This window comes from Pinus tabuliformis, chromosome Q, assembly GCF_031772625.1.
Source record: "Pinus tabuliformis cultivar Carrire ecotype Pingquan chromosome Q, CPIR1, whole genome shotgun sequence".
Taxonomy (NCBI): Eukaryota; Viridiplantae; Streptophyta; class Pinopsida; order Pinales; family Pinaceae; genus Pinus; species Pinus tabuliformis.
Window position 1 is genome coordinate 467,137,924 of NC_142296.1, and position 19,514 is coordinate 467,157,437.

Genomic DNA, 19,514 nt, shown 5'->3' on the forward strand with positions numbered 1-19,514 from the left:
TATGAAACTTGGTGTTTCCCAAGTATACTTGTAAAGCTTTGTAACTGTTGTAAAAGAATGTATAATATATTATTCAGGTAGACTCATTGTTCATGGAGTTGCCCCTCCCTTTATACTATGCAATTGTGTTCTTCATTTATAATTTCTGATGATAATGAATGTGTATGGGTGTTCATTGGTATAAAGGAAACATTAATAATTACTTGGTTGAGAAACACAAACTAAGTAGGATAACTGGTTAGGCGTAGTCCACGAACATAAGTATTGGTGAAAACAAAGTATTCGGTGGTGCCGCACCTCGCCTAGCATGATTGGAAGACTACCGCGGTCTTGGGGGCATGACAGTTATTGTTCTCGTCTCGTTTCTGACGTGGTTTCCTCCCCAGCTAGAGTTTTCGATTTAGCTAGATCTCCATTTCAACAAATTTCAAGTAATGTTGACAGCTCCCAGAGTAAATGCATGGCTCATGGAAATCCACTTCAGGTTCAATCCATTAAAGTTGGCCTGACCTCCTCATCCTACACTATAGGTGATTCTCATTATTTTTCTCCCCCTCTAGAGTCTTCGTTCCTGGTTGACAACTCATCCCTCGTGACCAATGTTAGTCCAGGCAGTTATTCGTAGGCTGCGAACCATCCTTCCAAGGTCGTGGTTACCCCCGACTTCATTCATTCTGTTGACCCTCTCCCTTCATGATCAACCCATTTCCCTTCTCATTCCTTGGTTCTCTGCTCCCGTCCCTGCTCCTCATCTTCTTCGATCATCCTCCTGTCCAATGCAGGTTTTCGTTCCTCCCCTACCTAAGGTGATCCTTTATTTTCTATTCTCTTAGTTAAAAGGAATGTTCACCCTACTGGTGATATCCATTTTGGGAAGTCATTGGATTTTGATTCTAATTGCTCCTCGTTTACCTTTAGCACCCCATGTAACTTTTTGAATGAGGGTCATTCTTTGGAGTTTGATAATAGGGCTAATATGATGATGATGAGGGTCATTCTTTGGAGTTTGACAATAGGGTGATGATGATGATGATGATGATCCTCTTTCTCATAATAAGGTAATCACCTTGTCGATTTTTTCCTTTGCCCCTCCGGTCTTTAGACTTTTGGAGGAGGGATTAAATTTTTCCCTTGCTCCGAAGAAAATCCCAGTGGATGATATTATGTGTGACATCGAGTTTGGGATCGAAGCTTACCGAGTAATACTAAAGATATTATTTAGCAAGACTATGCTATTATCCTTAGGAAAGTAAAGCCCCATAAGAATAACATTAGCAAGGATGAGTTTGATGCCCTTAAATCTTTGAACAGGAACTAGGACATTGTTGTCTTGAGAGTCAATAAAGGCGGGACCATTGTAATCCTTGATAAAGGGAATTATCAGGAGAATATGTTGGATCACCTGTATAATAGCGGAAGCTACATAAAGCTTGACAAGAATCCCTTGAAGAGGATCTCCGAAGTGGTTTCTCTAGCTATAAAGTCCAGTAGCACTATTAGCTCCTTTAGCCACAAGCTTATTGAGAGTAGCCCTATCACTCCTAGGATCTATGGGCTTCCAAAAATCCATAAGGAGGAGCCCCCCCTTAGACCCATTGTCAAAACCATAGGTGGGACAACCTACCTTCTAGCTAAATATTTAGCCATGAAGCTTAAGCCCCTTGTTGGCCTTATAGAGTCCTTTGTCAAAGACTCCTCGTCATTTGTCAATGAGTTAAGGGGCATGAAATTTGATCATGGAGACAATCCTCTCAGTTTCGATGTAGTCTCCCTTTACACTGACATCCCCATTAAGGAAGCCATTGAGGTCGTTTATCGCCTCATTGATCCCGACACTGCTAAATTAGTCGAGATATTCCTTCTAATTTTTCTTTTTCTTTTTTTATGTTTTGAAGGGGAGTTCTATGAACAAAAATGTGGTGTGGCCATGGGATCCCCATTGTCCCCTATTGTTGCTAATTTTTTTATGGAAGAATTTGAATCCAAAGCTCTCGCCTTAGCTCAATTTAAGCTGAGGATTTGGAAAATATTTGTGGATGACACCTGCGCAATATGGCCACACAGTCTAGAAAAGTTAGATCTCTTTTTCCAGCATCTTAATAATCAATCTAACTCCATAAAGTTTACCATGGAGCAGGAAGTTAATGGTTTCCTACCTTTCCTTGATGTCCTCATTTCGAGGAAGGATGATGGCTCTTTCTCCCACCAAGTGTTTCAGAAGAAAAATCATACTAAGAATTATCCTCATGCAAAGTCCCGTCATTTCCTTGCTCAAAAGCTAGGTGTTCTCAACACGTTAGCTACTCGTACACTGAGAATTTCTGATGAAGACTACCTTTCCAAAGGGAAAATCCATCTCCTTAATGTTTTCGTTAATAATGGATATTGTAGGTAATAAGGTCTTAAAGCTTTCCTCAAATCTAACAAAGGTCCCAAGGTTAAGAAAGACCCCAATGATCGTAATTCAGGGGTGCATCTCCCTTTCATCCAAGGGGCCACAAACATGATTGTGAGAATATTGAGGAAGCATAATGTTCCATCAACCTTTAGACACCTCAACACCATTAGAAGTTCCTTAAAGTCCGTTAAAGACCCAGTGGACCCCATGGATATGAAATGTTTTTATGTTATCTCATGTTCTTGTGGAACCTCATACATTGGTGAAACTCATTGGTCTATAAATCAGAGGATTAAGGAACACACAGTCGACCTGAAGCATGGGAGGACTCACTCTTCAGCTTTGGCTGAACATACTGAGAAGACTAAGCATCATATATGCATTGAGGAGGCTAAGGTTATTGCGAAGATTTCTCATTTTCATCACCGTAAGTTTAGGGAAGCCATTGAAATTGAGAGGAGATCGAGTAATCTAAACAGGGATGACAAATGGAAAATTAGTAGCTATTGGATCCCTACCCTTTCCTCTTAGTTTTTCTCCTTCTTGGTCTAGTGGTTTTGTCGATTTCCTTTATTTCCCCTTTTTATCTCCTTGATTTTAGTTTCTTCTGATTTCTCCCCCTTGGGTTTATTGATTCCTCTTTGTTTCCCTTTGTCGATTTATTTTCCTTTTTATATTTTATATTTTTATATATTATATTTTTTTTATTGATCTTAATTTATTTTTATATTCTACCTTTCTCTTCGGTAGTTCATTATTTAGTTGATTTTTTATTTATTAAGCTTTGTAATTAGAATAAAGTTTCCTATTATTTTAATAATAAACCCTTGGCCTCATTTTACGGAGTCTGTTATAATATTCCATCCACACACACACACACATATATATACGAAAGGAAATTAATTTTCTCCTGATTCTTAATCAAATCAAAATTTATTTTGGAATCTAGTATTCTTTTATATATATATATATAAAATTAAAAGATTAATTTATTTAGTTTAGTCAAATATATTTTCAAATTTATGTAAAAAATAATATTAATATTTATTTATATACATCTCTCTTAATTATTTAAATTATGATTAAATTAATTTTTCACTTATTTTTTGACCCAATCAAAAGAAGTTATTTTTTTATAGTCGTTTCTAGTTAGATGTTGGAAGGATCCATCTATCTATTTAACACGTTGCCATGATCTCATTCTTCATCTTGTCCTCACGATGAACCACACTAGTTGGTTCAAAATACATTGACAAATATTTCTTGATGTGATTATTACAATTTTTTTTCTTATAATGTAGATATAGATCACACAAGCCTAAACTTGATAATTTTGATGTCATTCAACTACACAACATATTAAGGGAGATATTCAAAACTTTGACACATTTAATGTTATCAAAAAGTAAAATGTTTTAGAAGAAATCATTACTATAAAGTTATTAATAAATCTCATTAAAGAAATCTAAAGTTGATATAATTGTATCCTTATAATTATGATTGAATTACTGATAAAATTAATAAAATTAATATTCATAGCATATAAACACATTATATGTATGAAATCCTTCTCTACATGCCATGATATATGTGTATGAAAGTGGTAACATTAGGTTTCACCATTGTTTATAAACTAAAATAAAGTCATATTTTTTTAAATGGATTAGATAAGTATCATTCAAAGAATTTTATTGCAATAATCAAACAAGTGCTGCATGCAGCCGGTAGTCCCTGCCTATATAACCGAAAAATTAGCAAGTTATCTGAAAAGAAATTCTCGTGGGGTTGGGGTTGACCCAGTGTGTATTACAGTTGTTGCAAGTGTGTGACAATTGTTGCCACTCATATTTAGTTATAACATTAAAAACACTTTAAAAATAATATTATTAATATTATATAATATTTATAATTAAAATTAACCAATATATATATTCATTTTATTTTTTTATTATAATATAAAATATTTTTGTTTTATTTTATTTAAAAAAATAAGTATTTCAATTAGAAATTGAACACATAAAATTTTACATCTCCCTAATATTATGAAAGTCTCATATCAACGACAATTTTCAAAAAAGCTATTTGGGGTTCTTGTTTACATTATTTTCTTATACACATTATTAAATAGATATGTTGACATACTTTATAATAATTTCAAAAATCAAAATATTATTATGATTTATGTTTTATTATTTATATTAATTTTAAATTAATTATAAAACTTATAGCATTTTTAAACTGTAATTAACAAAGTTAAATAAATATGAGTAAAATCAAGGATTTCACTTAGCTTATGCTCATCGTATTTTCGAAACCTTTCAAAATTTACAATACAAAATCAAGTTACAAAATCAAGTTCCACCAACTACGTGTAATTGTGATTGTTGTCGTTGTCCAATATTGTTGCTGGGTTGAAATCACATTTTATTGAGTTAATAGTAAGAAAATTGGTGATAACATGTGTAGCAGGAACCCTATGAATGAGGGAATGTCTAACAAAAGCACGATATCGACATGTGAGCTTAGCTAAGCATGTGTGTCTGCGGCCCGTGTCATGGTGACCCGATAGGATTGGAATGTCTGCAACTGGAGGAGTAATATCTTACCTGTGTTAGAAGGGCATCAAGAAAAACCAAACACATAGTCAGTATGTCAGAAGACCACAGGATGAAACTAATCATGTCATTGCTTCGTTTTTCAGCATGGTTCGTGTTTATGTTTGGTTGGATTGCGAGCTGACCGCTGGCCTCGGCACACAACCAACTTACTCATAGTAGAGCAATCTGCTTGGCCAAAACGTTGTGCAGTAAGGAAAACAAATTCACTAGCTACCCTAACTACCCCAAGAGAAACGTCCTCATGCTTCTATATTTTATCGGTTTGATGGCCGAATATTTGGGGAATATCTTAACGTTTGATTATCTAATATTTGGGGAATATTTTATCTGTTTGATTGCCTAATATTTGGTGAATATATTATCTATGTGATTGCCTAATATTTAGAGAATATCTTATAGATTTAAAGAATTATGTCGTGTCACTTAACAAGTGAACAAAGTAATTTTGTTTGGCAACAGTTCAATAGTTTATTTTTAATATGGTTTTTGATAATTAATTTTGTATTTTTGTGATATAATTTGGCTAGTATATTTATCTAATACAGGTTCCTTACCACTCTAATTTTCAAATATTTAATATATATTTTTCTAAACTCATGTATAAATCTAAAGATTTAAATTTAAATAATCCTCATAGACAACACCTCATTTTCATAATTAATAAATTCAATATTATGTAAAACCATTTTAGAATTCTGATTTACAATATATTAAATTAAAAAACCACGACTTTTGCTTCACTCCTACGCAATTGAATAATGATTTCAGTACAACACATTCATACACCAACTCTGATGCAATGCGAATACATTCATACAAGGTGTTCTACGTGGAGATGTATAATTAATTCAAGAGAAGCGATATATCTATTCTCAGCATCAAAAGCAAAACAAAAAATCTATTCCTAGCATAAGTGTCTGTTTTTTACCACTCCCTTAACTCTAATCTCAATCTCTTTATTTTCTTTTTATTTTGGGAATACGCATTACATTTCAGTCCTTAGTAGCAAATTAAATATAAACCAAAGAAACGGGGTTTAATGGCAGTCTACTGAAAGTATTTAGGATTGAGTCTTACCGTGGGTTTTACAGGGGAAATGTCCTTTGGAAATGAGCATATCTGAGTGATAATATATTATATACGATGCAGCGGACTGAGTCCACAACGAGATGAGAGGAACGTTGAATTTCTTGGCAATGAGCACCGTCCATGGCAGAAACGAATCTGCAATGATGCGGGAAATTTGATTGTCCTCCTGTTTGTTCAGCGTCTCGATTACTTCGTCCACTGGCTGCATCATTGTATTGAGAGTAAACTGTAAAAATCCTTCGTTGTACAAAGACCTATCAAAATCCATGGCCAAGTTATTTGAAATCTCTGCACAACGAATGTCTAAAGCAGTTGTTTGAACAACATTGTTGATGTATGCTTGCGAATCAGATGAAGAACATGGTAACATATTGGACTATGAGCATTAACCATTAAACTTACCTCACTTGGAGCGATTCTCACAGTCAATCATGTGTTTTTTGCAGCGATTCTCACGCATGTCTTTTCTGCTCTCAGTGCTTGCCTTGTCTTCTGTGGTGCAGGCACAGATGAAAGGAGTCTCCATTTCTGCCACTCCTCCATTGCTGTCACTCCTGCCACTGCAAACTTCGGCTCTGAAATAAGGATGGAAAATAATACATTCAAACATTGTAATTATAGTCATAATAGAAATATTATTTTCTTAACTGTCTTCAAAAAACGAATGTAACCATTACCAGCCAGGATTTGAAATTCACCACCCTCGGCGACATATACAAACATGAAACCCCGGTTGACATGCCGGTATAAAAACAGAAAGTTTATAAAGACCGGAGGGCCGCATAGAAAACCTTAACTATCACAAGTGTTTACAGTTTTCGAAAAAGCTTAAGCAAAAGCTTGTGATATTACAGACTCGACAAAATAAATCATACAGCGAGCTCCCTATGGAGCTGAAGCGCTCACCTCATAAACCAAGCAAGGAACCATGCACAATGTAAATACCCAGAAAGCATATGGGCCTGTTTTATTCGCGTTCAGGGAGCCGAACAACGGTCTCATCCAGTTCCTCGCCCGACGCTTTGCCTTTGAAAAAACCCTCCACCCCAACTGGGAGGAGAAACAGAGGTTAAAAACCATAACACAACAAATAAGAACAAAAGAGAAACCTTAATGATGACATTCTGCAAGATATACCTGGTTTAACTCGGTTGAAGAACCTGATCGCGGACGAAATCCGCGCCATGAGCACTGCGAAACCCCAACATATGTCAGGAGAAGCCGAGTGTTTAGATAACCAACAGCGACCACCGTAACCGGAAACCTTCCTCCGCAGATGGTAAAGACTAATTTCATATTGTGTTTGGTGGCAAGAAATTGAGAGGCGGTGGTAGCCAGCTACCTGAGAGGTGGCAGATGGTGGCAGACAGTGGTAGCCAGCTGCCTGAGAGGTGAGAGGTGGCGGCTATATAATAAACTTTTCATGCGCCTAAGTTTCATGTTTGTCACCACAATTTTCCAGACTTTGGATAAAATATAACTTGTCACCACATTTTTACATTGGTATAAGCGAAGCCTGCAATAAGAGGTCATTTTTTGCCCAGCCAAAAACTTTGGTTAAAATTTTGATAGACGAAAATTGTCATTCTAAAACATTGGTTAAACGATGATAACGCAAAAAAAAACATGGTCAACGAATGGATTAATAGGCAGTCAACGATCTATCGATCGCTATAGTCCCAGGCAGGGACTAATAATGGTTTTAATTATTGTAATGTAATATAATAGCATTGCATCATACTTATAATTCTTTACGATATGTTCATGGGCAAAGAGAGAATAGTGATAATATGTTAGGTTGACGTACTCTATAGTATAAAGGTTACCAATTCGAAATTTTATGGAAAAAATGTTATTTATGTTAAATGTCAATGTATTTAAATTAAATATAATTTTGAGTAATTTTAATGACTTATATGCCCTTAAATTATAGCTATTGAAACCATAGATTAATCATTCTAATCAAATCAAAAGCTATATAAACTAACTACCAAACAAAAATCCACACATTTTTAGTCAACATTGCATTACTCTTATCTAAACATGTTTCTTTAAGAACATCTTTTATGTAAGCACATTTAACACATCCTTCATTTTGTATATCTAATTTACGTTTTTTTAAAACAAGAAAACAATGCTTCCTTGGCATATTCGTGTCTTGTCATATTTTTTTTTCCATCTTTTGATGTTTTTCATCGTATTAACATGGTAATAAGTTTCATTATCACCAAGATATTTTTCATTATATTAACATTGTAATAAGTTTCATGAGCTATAATTAAACAAGGTAATTTATATATTGATATTGTATTTACATCTATTAACCGTTATACTATTAGTTCTTCGTATTTTAGCATCATTTTTTTTATGTAATAAATATTGTGGATTTAAACTAGCTTTATGATTTTAGTGCTAAGATTATAATTTTTTAATATCAAATATATTAGTATTGATTTTATTGTTTTCATTTATCTAATTATATTATTATTTGATTTTATTATTTTTATTTATTTATTTTTAATAATAATTTACATAGATATTATAATTAATATTTATTTTATTAAATATTATTATATTATCTATAAATATTTAACCATTAAAATTATTGGAAGATTGCACCAATTTAAGCCACATCAATTTTTAATATGGTTGGATTTTATGTATCTGTTTAAATTTGGGTCATTTTATAGAATAAAGTTTTTTGAAACCAATCATGCTAGTGGTATTTCACTTATTATTGATTATTTCATTATTTTCCTTGCAAAATCATATTAATTTCTACCACGTCTCCCTTGCATGTTATGACAAAGGAAGTCATAAGCCCACTCGGTTGCTCAGTCTCCATCATACTCCTTGGTGTAATTCTATATCAATCATATTACTATATTCCTCATGCCTTTGTTAAGGACTCCTCATTGCCTTAGCTCTAATGTGCCCTCCCCTATCGAATTTAGCATATTTAATCTAGGAGAGTGGCCTAGTGGTTCGTGTACCTTGGAATCATCTTCTTCATTCTTAGGTGACTCGAATCAAGAAAAAGGAACCAACATTGCCCTTTAAATTGGTTGTTTCTTGTGTGCTCGACTCTAACTCATTATCCCATGATCAAGAATCATACTTTTGATGGTCCAGTGCTCCAATATATTTTCCCTACCTTCACCGAGCATGTGTGATATGTTCAAAACCTCATGAGGGGGTGACCCTTCAAGTAGCCCCCCATATGCCCGACTATCAATAATTTTTTATATAACCTCATATATAGTTCAGTAGATTTAACTCACTTAGTTTCTACTGATCATAAATCGCACTACATGAGCCCCTCCTTCACCTCGATCATTCAATCTTCAAATCCCTTTCCTATTCAGGAGGGCTTCATTAGTTATGATCTCCCCCTCATCAACTCGGGGGTAATTGGTCTTATGTTGATCCAAAATGGATCCTAAAAACCCTCTAAGTCTTGAATACTTAAACTCTATCACATGGGAATAACCTTAACAAAAGGTGGAAAACACTATCGCACGGGAAAAACAAGAAGAAATGATGGAAACAGAGACTATTGGAGGCCAAAGCAATGTTGCATAGGAGCCGTTGGATCTGGCCGATCATCGGTCTAGATATAATCAATATATCGTAGTCAGAGGTGGCAAGCGGAGTCCATCGGAGGCGGCCTATTGGAAATCACAATATCTATTAGCGCGCTTTAACGAGGACCATTGATCAAGTGCATAGATAAATGGCCTAGATTACATCGCAATATCACATCGCTAAAACACAAAGGGAAAGACTTACGGGAGGCCTGAAGACGATGTGATATGCGATTGTGATATATCGCATCACATTATCGCATCACATCGATACCAAGGAGTGGGGCCAACACAACATGCCACACGCCAGCAACCATGCGATACGCCGATAGCTGATAAGGCCGATCAGAACAATCGGCGATCGGAAGCCAAAAGGGATATGCGATAGAGATATACAGTCGGATTCGAAAGGGTTATGAATGTAATAGTATACTATTTGAAGTCCGATATGGAGCATTTTGCGGGGTTTTCCTTTGTATTTGGGGTTTTTCGCTATAAACCCAAATATGAAGGAAACCATGACTGAGCGATTTGTGATAGCAATTTAAAGCTAGACCTGATGGAGTTTGGGGCGGATTCCATAATATTTCAAGTTTGATAAAAGGCATTTTTGCGGATTTTACAGTGTTTTATTTGTATTTCTCTGTGTAAATAGAGGAACAATATTTTTGGGATTTTAACGCGCCGATGGTCCCTTCCGTTACCAAACAAGTGGCCACCATCCCTCAAAGACATTTAACAATGATTGTTTAACACTTAGAGGGGATTTGAGTGGACAGAGGCCGGGAGCCAGAGAGCCCGAAAGGGAAAACGAACAGACAAGTGTCGATTGGCTTAAAAGCCATTGAATGACAGAGACAGGAGCGGGCAGTGCCGAGACAGAGAGAAAACAGAGACAGAGAATGAGAGGGAGAGTCTGTGTACGTAGAAAGACTTGGGGGATCCAAGTAAAGCCTTATTGTTTTGTTCCTATTGTGTGGAGACTCAATTTGAGCTCACATTTGTAAAAACTCTGCTCTTGAAGACATAATAGAGAGGTCACCACTGAAAGTTGGACCAGGAGACGTAGCCCAAGAGTTTTGGGTGAACTCCTTGATTATTTGCTGTGTTATGTGTGTTTGTCTATTATGTTTCTCTAACTGCTCATTGTCTATATTATTCGCAATCTTTTCGATCCGTTGCACTAAGTAATATAGGCAAATCCTGCACATGAGTCTGTAATACCTTAATATTAATCTAAGATCTCATTTTCAGATCAAGTGGTATCAAAGCTTTTGGTTTTAGTTTTGTTAAGGTTAGACAAGCTTGTGCTGGATTTTGTATGCTAACTAGGTCAAAGCTCAAACTAGGAGAAGGAGAACTTGTTGAGGCTAATCCAAAGATTGGAAGAGTCTATCCTCAGAGGAGAATGGCTGAAGAAGCTCCATTGGAAATAGAATCTCAGTTCATGAACAGTTTTATGGCCATGCGAGCCATGGTGGAAGAGATGTATCAGGAATTTAAGAAGGGTCGAGGTGAAAGCACTTCAACACCCAAACAAGACAAGGGAGCAAAAGAACCTTCTCTAGTTGACCCTCCAGAGGGAAAAGGGAAAGGGGAAAAGCCTCCTCCATCATCTCCTCCACCATCTCCTTCATCATCCTCATCTCCTAGCCCTGATAAGAAAAAGAAGAAAACATCTTTGATTAAATTAGATGTAAAGTTTGATTTGCCAATTTATGATGGAGAACTAAATGCAAAAAAGCTAGATAACTGGATTATACAGATTGATGTACATTTCATGGTGCAGAACATTTATTCAGAAAGGAGAAAGATTTAGATGGCTAGCCTTCACCTTGGAGGAACTGCACTAGTGTGGTGGGAAGGCAAGACACAAGCTGATCTGAAGAGACATGGTAAAATTATTTCTACCTGGATTGAATTTGTTTCTGCCATGAAAAAACAATTCTATCCTCTAGCTTATATGAAGCAAGCAATGATGAGTTGTCAAACTCTTCACCAATTACAGGGCCAAAGTGTACAAAGTTATACCCAAGAATTTAGAAAAAGAGCTTTAACTCTAGGCATATCTCTAGACTCACTTGAAACTTTGTTGAAGTATATAGGTGGTCTGCATAGCTATTTGAAGCACACCATTCTCATGTTTGATCCCACTAGCCTAGATGATGTATCCATTTAGGCTACACATCTAGAGACTAGAGGCAAGAATGTGAACCCAGAAGTTGGGGGATCATCAAAACCCTCTGCAAGCAAGAACAAGGAAAAGAAGAAGCTAAAGTGGAAGGAGAGGAAGACAAATGTTGTACAGAAGGAAAAACCTTCATGCACTCATTGCAAGAAGGATGGACACGATGATGCACAATGATGGTCTTTGCATCCGGAGTTGAAACCTAAGAAGTTCAGTGGTAAGAAGAAGAAGAATGTTGTTGTTATTCAGAAGGACTTGGGGTCAGATTCAGGTGATGAAACAACAGCCACAGCCACAGGTATAAAAGGTTATTTGCTTTATAGAATGCAGAGATCAAGAAGTAGGTACAGGAGCTGCTTGATAAAGGGTTCATAAGACCAAGCACATCACCATGTGGATCTCCAATCGTACTGGTGAGAAAGAAAGATGGTTTGTGGAGGATGTGCATTGATTATAGAGAACTGAATAAAATAATGATCAAGAATCGTTATCCTCTTCCTCGCATTGATGATCTATTAGATCAATTGAAAGAAGCAGTTTACTTTTCCAAGTTAGACTTGCGTAGTGGCTATCATCAGGTTAGATTTGCAGAACAAGATGCATGGAAGACTGCTTTCAAGACAAAGCAAGGGCTGTATGAATGGCTGGTTATGCCTTTTGGCTTAACCAATGCTCTTGCCATGTTCATGAGAGTTATGAATGATGTACTCAGACCTTTTATTGATGATTTCTTAATTGTATATTTAGATTACATTCTTGTTTTTAGTAAAACATGGGAGGAACATTTGAAGCATGTAAAGCAGACTTTAGATGTTTTGAAAAGAGAAAATCTCTATGTGAAGTTATCAAAATGTGAATTTTCCAAAACATCTTTAAATTATTTGGGTCATATTGGAGGGGGTGGTGAATTGAAGGTAGATCCCTCTAAGGTTGAAGTCATTGTGAACTGGCCTAAACCCAAATCTGCTACAGAAGTTAGGAGTTTCCTAGGAGCAGCACAATATTGGAGAAAGTTTATTGCTAACTTTTCCTTTATTGCAGCTCCCTTACATGCTTTAACAGGATTGAACAAGGTGTTTCAGTGGGGAGGCAAATAGCAGAAAGCCTTCGACACCTTAAAAGAAAAATTAGTAAAACGCCAGTACTAGCATTGCCAGATCTTCAACGACCATTTGAGATTGAAACAGATGCCAGTGACTATGCCATGGGAGCAATGTTGATGCAACACGATAAACCCATATGCTATCATTCTAAGACATTTAATTCTGCAGTAGTTAATTATCCCTCATATGATAAAGAATTGTATGCATTAGTACAGAGTGTGAAAAAGTGGAAACATTACCTAATGGGCAAAGAAATAATTATACATACAGATCATCAACCACTTCAATATTTGCACTCACAAACTAAATTACAACAATCAAGACATTATAGGTGGATGGGTTTCCTACAATAGTTTCATCTTGTCATCAGATATAAAAATGGCATGCATAATAAGGTTGTAGATATGCTATCAAGACCAATCATAAATGCATCTACTATACTTAAGCATAACTCAGTAATGCATGAAAGCTACATTGAACAATATGCTCAAGATGTAGATTTTAAGATGTAGATTTTAAAGATGTATATGCAACTTTAAATCATGGCAAGCAAGTAGAAGAATTGGATTATTATGTTAAGGACCAACTCTTATATAATTTGGGAAAGTTATGCATTCCACAAACTGAAAGAGTTAACATAATCTGAGAAGCACATACTTCTCTTATATCAGGTCATTTTGGTGTAAGTAAAACAGTTGCACAGCTACAAAGGTTCTGTTATTGGCCAAGAATGCATGAAACAATTTCTAGATATATTAAAGGGTGTACCATGTGTGCTAAAAGCAAGACCAACAATAGAAAAATAGGCTTGTACACTCCACTTCTAGTTCCTTCTCATCCTTGGGAAAGTGTTTCCATTGTCTTTGTTGAGGGATTGCCAAAATCTAGAAAAGGTCATGATTATTTGTATTTTATTGTGGATAGGTTCAGCAAAATGTGTATTTTGATACCTTGTAACAAGCAGGTTACAGCTGAACAGACAGCGAAGTTTTTCTTTCAGCATGTATGGGTTACCCACTTCTATTGTATCTGATCGAGATTCCTGATTTGTTGGGAAGTTTTGGTCAAGTCTATGGGAGTTGATAGACACCAGATTAAATAAGAGCACAAATTTTCATCCACAAATGGATGGCCAAATAGAGGTGATCAACAGGATAGTGATCCAGTTGCTCAGAGGCTACTCTAGCAAGCATCCCAAGCTTTGGGATGAGCATTTGCATTATGTGCAACATGCTTACAACCGTGCCAAGCACTCTTCTACTCAGAGATCTCCTTTTGAGACTTGTTTTGGTTTTACACCAAATTCTCCCTTGGATTTTGTCTTTGGTAAAGACATAGCAGTTGATGGACATAGTGATGTGGAAAAAGCAACCAAGTTCATTGAACAGATCCAAGAAATTCACCAGGCAGTGTAGGAACAACTGGAAAGAAGCCAGGCCATGTACAAGGTAAGGCATGACAAGCATCGAATTGAGCATAGCTTCTAGGTTGGTGATCAAGTCTGTCTATACATCAACAAAGATAGAATGCAAGGTGAAGGTAAGAAGCTGAAACCAATAATGTATGGGCTTTTCAAGATACTTGAGAAAATTGGTGAAAATGCTTTCGCCTTGATTTTCTAGCTTATATGCATATCTATTGAGTCATTAATACAAAGAACTTGAGACTGTATGAACCTTCATTGGTTGAAGATCCCGAAGAGCAAAGTCAGTTACCTTCTATCAATGATCTGTTGCCTAAATATCTCAATGAGTTGTAGGAAGACACAGTTCTGGACAGGAAGGTGAGAACTACGCGCAAAGGGGATGTTGAGTACCTGAGAATCAGACTCAAAGGTTCAAAACCAAGTAGTGCATGATGGATAGAAATTGGGCAAGTGAGGAAGCTATATCCTCACTTGATTGATGCTTAGAAAACCAACTTTTGGTGGTCCAAAAGCTTTTCATTGGGAAGGCGTGATCCAAAATGGATCCTAAAAACCCTCTAAGTCTTCAATACTTAAACTCTATCACATGGGAAAAACCTTCACAGAACATGGAAAACACTATCGCACGGGAAAAGCAAGAAGAAATGGTGGAAACAAAGACTATGAGAGGCCAAAGCAATGTTGCACAGGAGCCGTTGGATATGGTCAATCAACGGTCCAGATCTAATTGGCATATTACAGTCGGGGTGGCAAGCAGAGTCCATCGGAGGCGGCCTATTGGAAATCATGATAGCGATTAGTGCGATTTAACAAGGACTGTTGATCAAGCACGCAGATCAACAACCTAGGTTACATTGCAATATTGCATCGCTAAAACACAAAGGGAAAGACTTATGGGAGGCCCAAAGAGCATGAGATATGCGATCGTGATATATCGCATCGCAGCAATACCAAGGAGCGGGGTCGATACAACATGCCACAGGCCAGGGACCATGCGATATGCCGATGCATCGATAGCTGAGAAGGCCGATCGGAGCAATCGGTGATCGGAAGCCAAAAGGGTTATGTGATAGCGATATATAGTCAGACCCGAAAGGGTTATGAAAGCGATAGTATAATATTTGAAGTCCGATATGGAGCATTTTGCGGGGTTTTCCTTTGTATTTAGGGTTTTTCGCTATAAACTCAAATACGAAGGAAACCACCACTGAGTGATTTGCGATAGCGATTTAAAGGCGGACCTGATGGAGTTTAGGGTGGATTCCATAATATTTCATGTATGATAAAAGGATTTTTTGCGGATTTTACAGTGTTTTATGTGTATTTCTCTGTGTAAACAGAGGAACAATATTTTTGGGATTTTAACACGCTGATGGTCCCTTCCGTTACAAAATAGGTGGCCACCATCCCTAAAAGATGTTTAAAAATAATTGTTTAAAGCTCAGAGGGGATTTGAGCGGATAGAGGCCAGGAGTCAGAGAGCCCGAAAGGGAAAATGAATAGACAAGCATTGATTGGCTTAAAAGCCATTGAATGATAGAGACAGTAGCGGGAAGTGCCGAGAAAGAGAGAAAATAGAGACAAAGAGTGAGAGGGAGAGTCCGTGTACTCAGAAAGACTTGGGAGATCCAAGTAAAGTCTTGTTGTTTTGTTCTTGTTGTGTGGAAACTCAATTTGAGCTCACATTTGTAAAAACTCGGCTCTTAAAGACATAATAGAGAGGTCATCACTGAAAGCCGGAACAGGAGACGTGACCCAAGAGTTTTGGGTGAATTCCTTGATTATTTGCTGTGTTATGTGTGTTTGTCTATTATGTTTCTCTAACTACTCATTGTCTATATTACTTGCAATATTTTCGATCCGTTGCACGAAGTAATATAGGCAAATCGTGCACATGAGTATGTAATACTTTAATATTAATCTAAGATCTCATTTTTAGATCATATGTACTCAGTTCAACAACATTCATTGTATCAGTCTTGGCCTTTGTATTCTAGACACATATATATGGGACTCGCTTTACCATTGTATTATTATTTGGCCCATTAATGCCAACACACCATGTATCATGCATTATTTTTCTAAGCCCGACATTGATGGAAACACTATTAATATTTGCACGAAGTTATCTTGGTGGGTATGGGTATTCCTACCCCACCTCACTGAGTTCATGTACATACCATATGGAGAATTCTCTTTGAGAAGTAAGATTTGCCTCTTCCGCATGTTATTTTTCCCTTTACTACAATAGTTCTCTCTCTCTCTCTCTCTCTCTCTCTCTCTCTCTCTCTCTCTCCATCTGACTCCCCCTTCAGTGTCTAGTGAAAGTGAACCTACAATGTATTTCAGTCATATGATGTGCTCCTAACAATCATACATTGGCGGTCAATCTGTTATCACCCAAAAGTGATCACCTATTCATTTCGACTAGGATAATTGAAATATAGCATGTAGTATGGGTTTAAACATTGAAACCCAGTTTCAACTTAGAAAATAATTTAGAGAGCCACTCTTCCTAAGTTATTTTTGTTTCCCCACTTGAGAATAACCCATAAATTCTTTACTTAATTTCATGTTATTTTCATATTTACACATTTTGTGAAAATAATTAAAAATATTTGTACCCATCCATAGGAATAATTAAAGAAATTAATATTTATTTATTATTTCTTAATCATTTAGCTTCTCTCCCTTGAAATAACTATTAAATAGTTATTTATTAATTATTTCTAACCCATTTTGACTGTATCATCGAGGAATAATTAAATAAATCATTATTTATTTATTTTTCATTAATCATTACACATTTTCCCTATGAAATAATTATTAAATCACTATTTAGTAAATATTTGTAACTTACTTTGACCTTATCTCATAGAAATAATTAATAAATTATTTTCATTTAATAATATTTTGCTTATGTTTCTTTATTAACTAAATTAATCATTATTTTTTGAGTTAGTCAAGTAAATAAATATGGTTGACCATTTCATTAATATTTTTCTCTCCTAAATATAATAAAACACTCACAATGCTTAGACCTTGATTTGGTCTAATGATATTTTATTATTTGACTAGATATAGATCTATCTTAGCATTTTATTACAAATAAAGAGGTTTTTCCTCACCTTACACTCATGATCATTATTATCGTCATCACTTTGATCTCATAACTCTTGATCTCTCCACATTGAGTTCTACCCTTCTTCTTCTTTACCCATATGAAGTGTAGGGACACAAAAGAACCCTCCCATGGAGGAGGACATTAAAGGCACAGGTCATTTATGTACTACTCCATAGGTAATAGCAATACAAAGTAAATTTATTTCCATTGGGTTCTCTCCTATAGTTTTTTGCATGTATTTTCATATTTTATGAACTCTTTTGTAGATTTATCTAACAAATATTTTGCAGATATGAGGGTTATTGCTAGAGATTATAGGGCTTTGCAGATTTTTTCTTTTTCTTTTTATTGTTAGGTGGATTCATCATTAGTCCTAAAAAGTATATTTCGGGGACAACCGCTCTAAAATTTACTACTAACATTTGGTCTTGAATATCATAGTGACCTACATAGGTACATCCAAATGGAGATGTATTTCCTAGACATATCCTCACTCAGAACCACTTATTGATATGCTATCAAAATTGAGAAGAAAATTAAGCAGTGATATAAGATGGCATTTGGATCTACAAATAAACCACAAAAAAAGGCTTGAAAAGGAGGTCCTAACTCACAGAAAAGGAACAAAACAAGGAGAGCCAACATCAACATAACTACCCCAATTCGCAAGCAAAGAATGGTAATGAGAAGACAAAAAAGGACATTAGAAAGTGGTGTGAGTTCCACAAATTCCTCTAGCACAACATTGATGAATGTCGCTCAAAATAATCATTATTTGTGGAGCTTTAAAGAAATAAAATAGACTCTACCTCTAATTTTTGTTCAGAATAGGATAAATGAAGGCAAACCATCGATGAAAAGCCTAGTGCTACCACAGTGACCACAAAGATACAACTACACGAGTTAGAAGAGGTTGAAGAGGGGGATCACCTCTTCTATCCACAGATATGGGTGAAGCAGCCCCCACTCCATTTCATCGTTGATAGTGGCAGCCAAAAGAACCTGATATCAACTATGGTCATCAAGAGATTGAAGCTATGACATTTCCACACCCCCTACCATACACCATTGGTTGGTTAATCCATGGAAAAAACATCTATGTTAGCAATAGTGTTACATATCCTATGGAATTAACCCTTCAAAGGTGATGTATTGTGTGATGTTTCCACACTTGAAGGTTGTGATGTTCTCTTAATACAACCTTATATGTGTAAAACCCATATTATTTATGAGTTTCATTTCCACAATGTCATTTCTACTCTTAGAAGTTAGCTCTATAGGATACCAAAGGTAGTCCCAACTACTATAATTTCATTGATCTCAACAGAAAACAAAAGATAATCTATCAAACTTGAAAGTTTTTTCTCTTCATGTTTTAGTCAGAAGTTGAAAGGAAGGTCAGTGCAACCATCACAACCTCTGCATGAGGCTTCTCTACACAACAAAATCAAGTCGGAGAATATTGTAAAGACATATGTAAAGATGTATTCTCTCCACCTATGAGGGTGCTTCTGCACTACTAGGTAAATCAATCAGTTGACTTAATATATAGTGCTCCTTTACCTAATGGTTGAATATATAGATGCTATCTCTTAGAGAATAAGGAAATAAAGCATTGTATCCATTATCTCATCCAAAAGGGCCAAATTCAATCGATCTCCTCATCTTACGGGAGTCCAATTGCATTAGTGCAAAAGAAGGATGGGACATGGAGACTCTGTATTCATTATAGATCCCTAAACAAAATCATTGCCAAGAAAAATACCCAATCCCCATGATTGGAAATCATGTTGACCATCTTAAGGGTGCCAATTTCTTTAGCATTATTGATTGGAATTCATACTACTACTTGGTTACAATTGAACAAACAGATGTATGGAAGACACCATTCAAATCTAAAGAAGGCATTTTTGAGTAGTTGGTCATGCCCTTTGGCATGACTAATGCTCTAGCAACATTCATCAGGATAATGAATGATATCCTA

At 35.9% G+C, this 19,514-nt stretch overlaps 1 protein-coding gene across 1 annotated transcript; it reads right to left on the bottom strand.

Annotated features, from left to right (window-relative positions):
- Positions 1 to 6,076: 6,076 nt before the first annotated feature.
- On the bottom strand, positions 6,077 to 6,475 carry LOC149220210 (UDP-glycosyltransferase 86A1-like). The gene has a single exon (XM_089387023.1). It carries the CDS (start codon positions 6,473 to 6,475, stop codon positions 6,077 to 6,079), a length of 399 nt encoding a protein of 132 aa, XP_089243149.1.
- Positions 6,476 to 19,514: the final 13,039 nt, after the last annotated feature.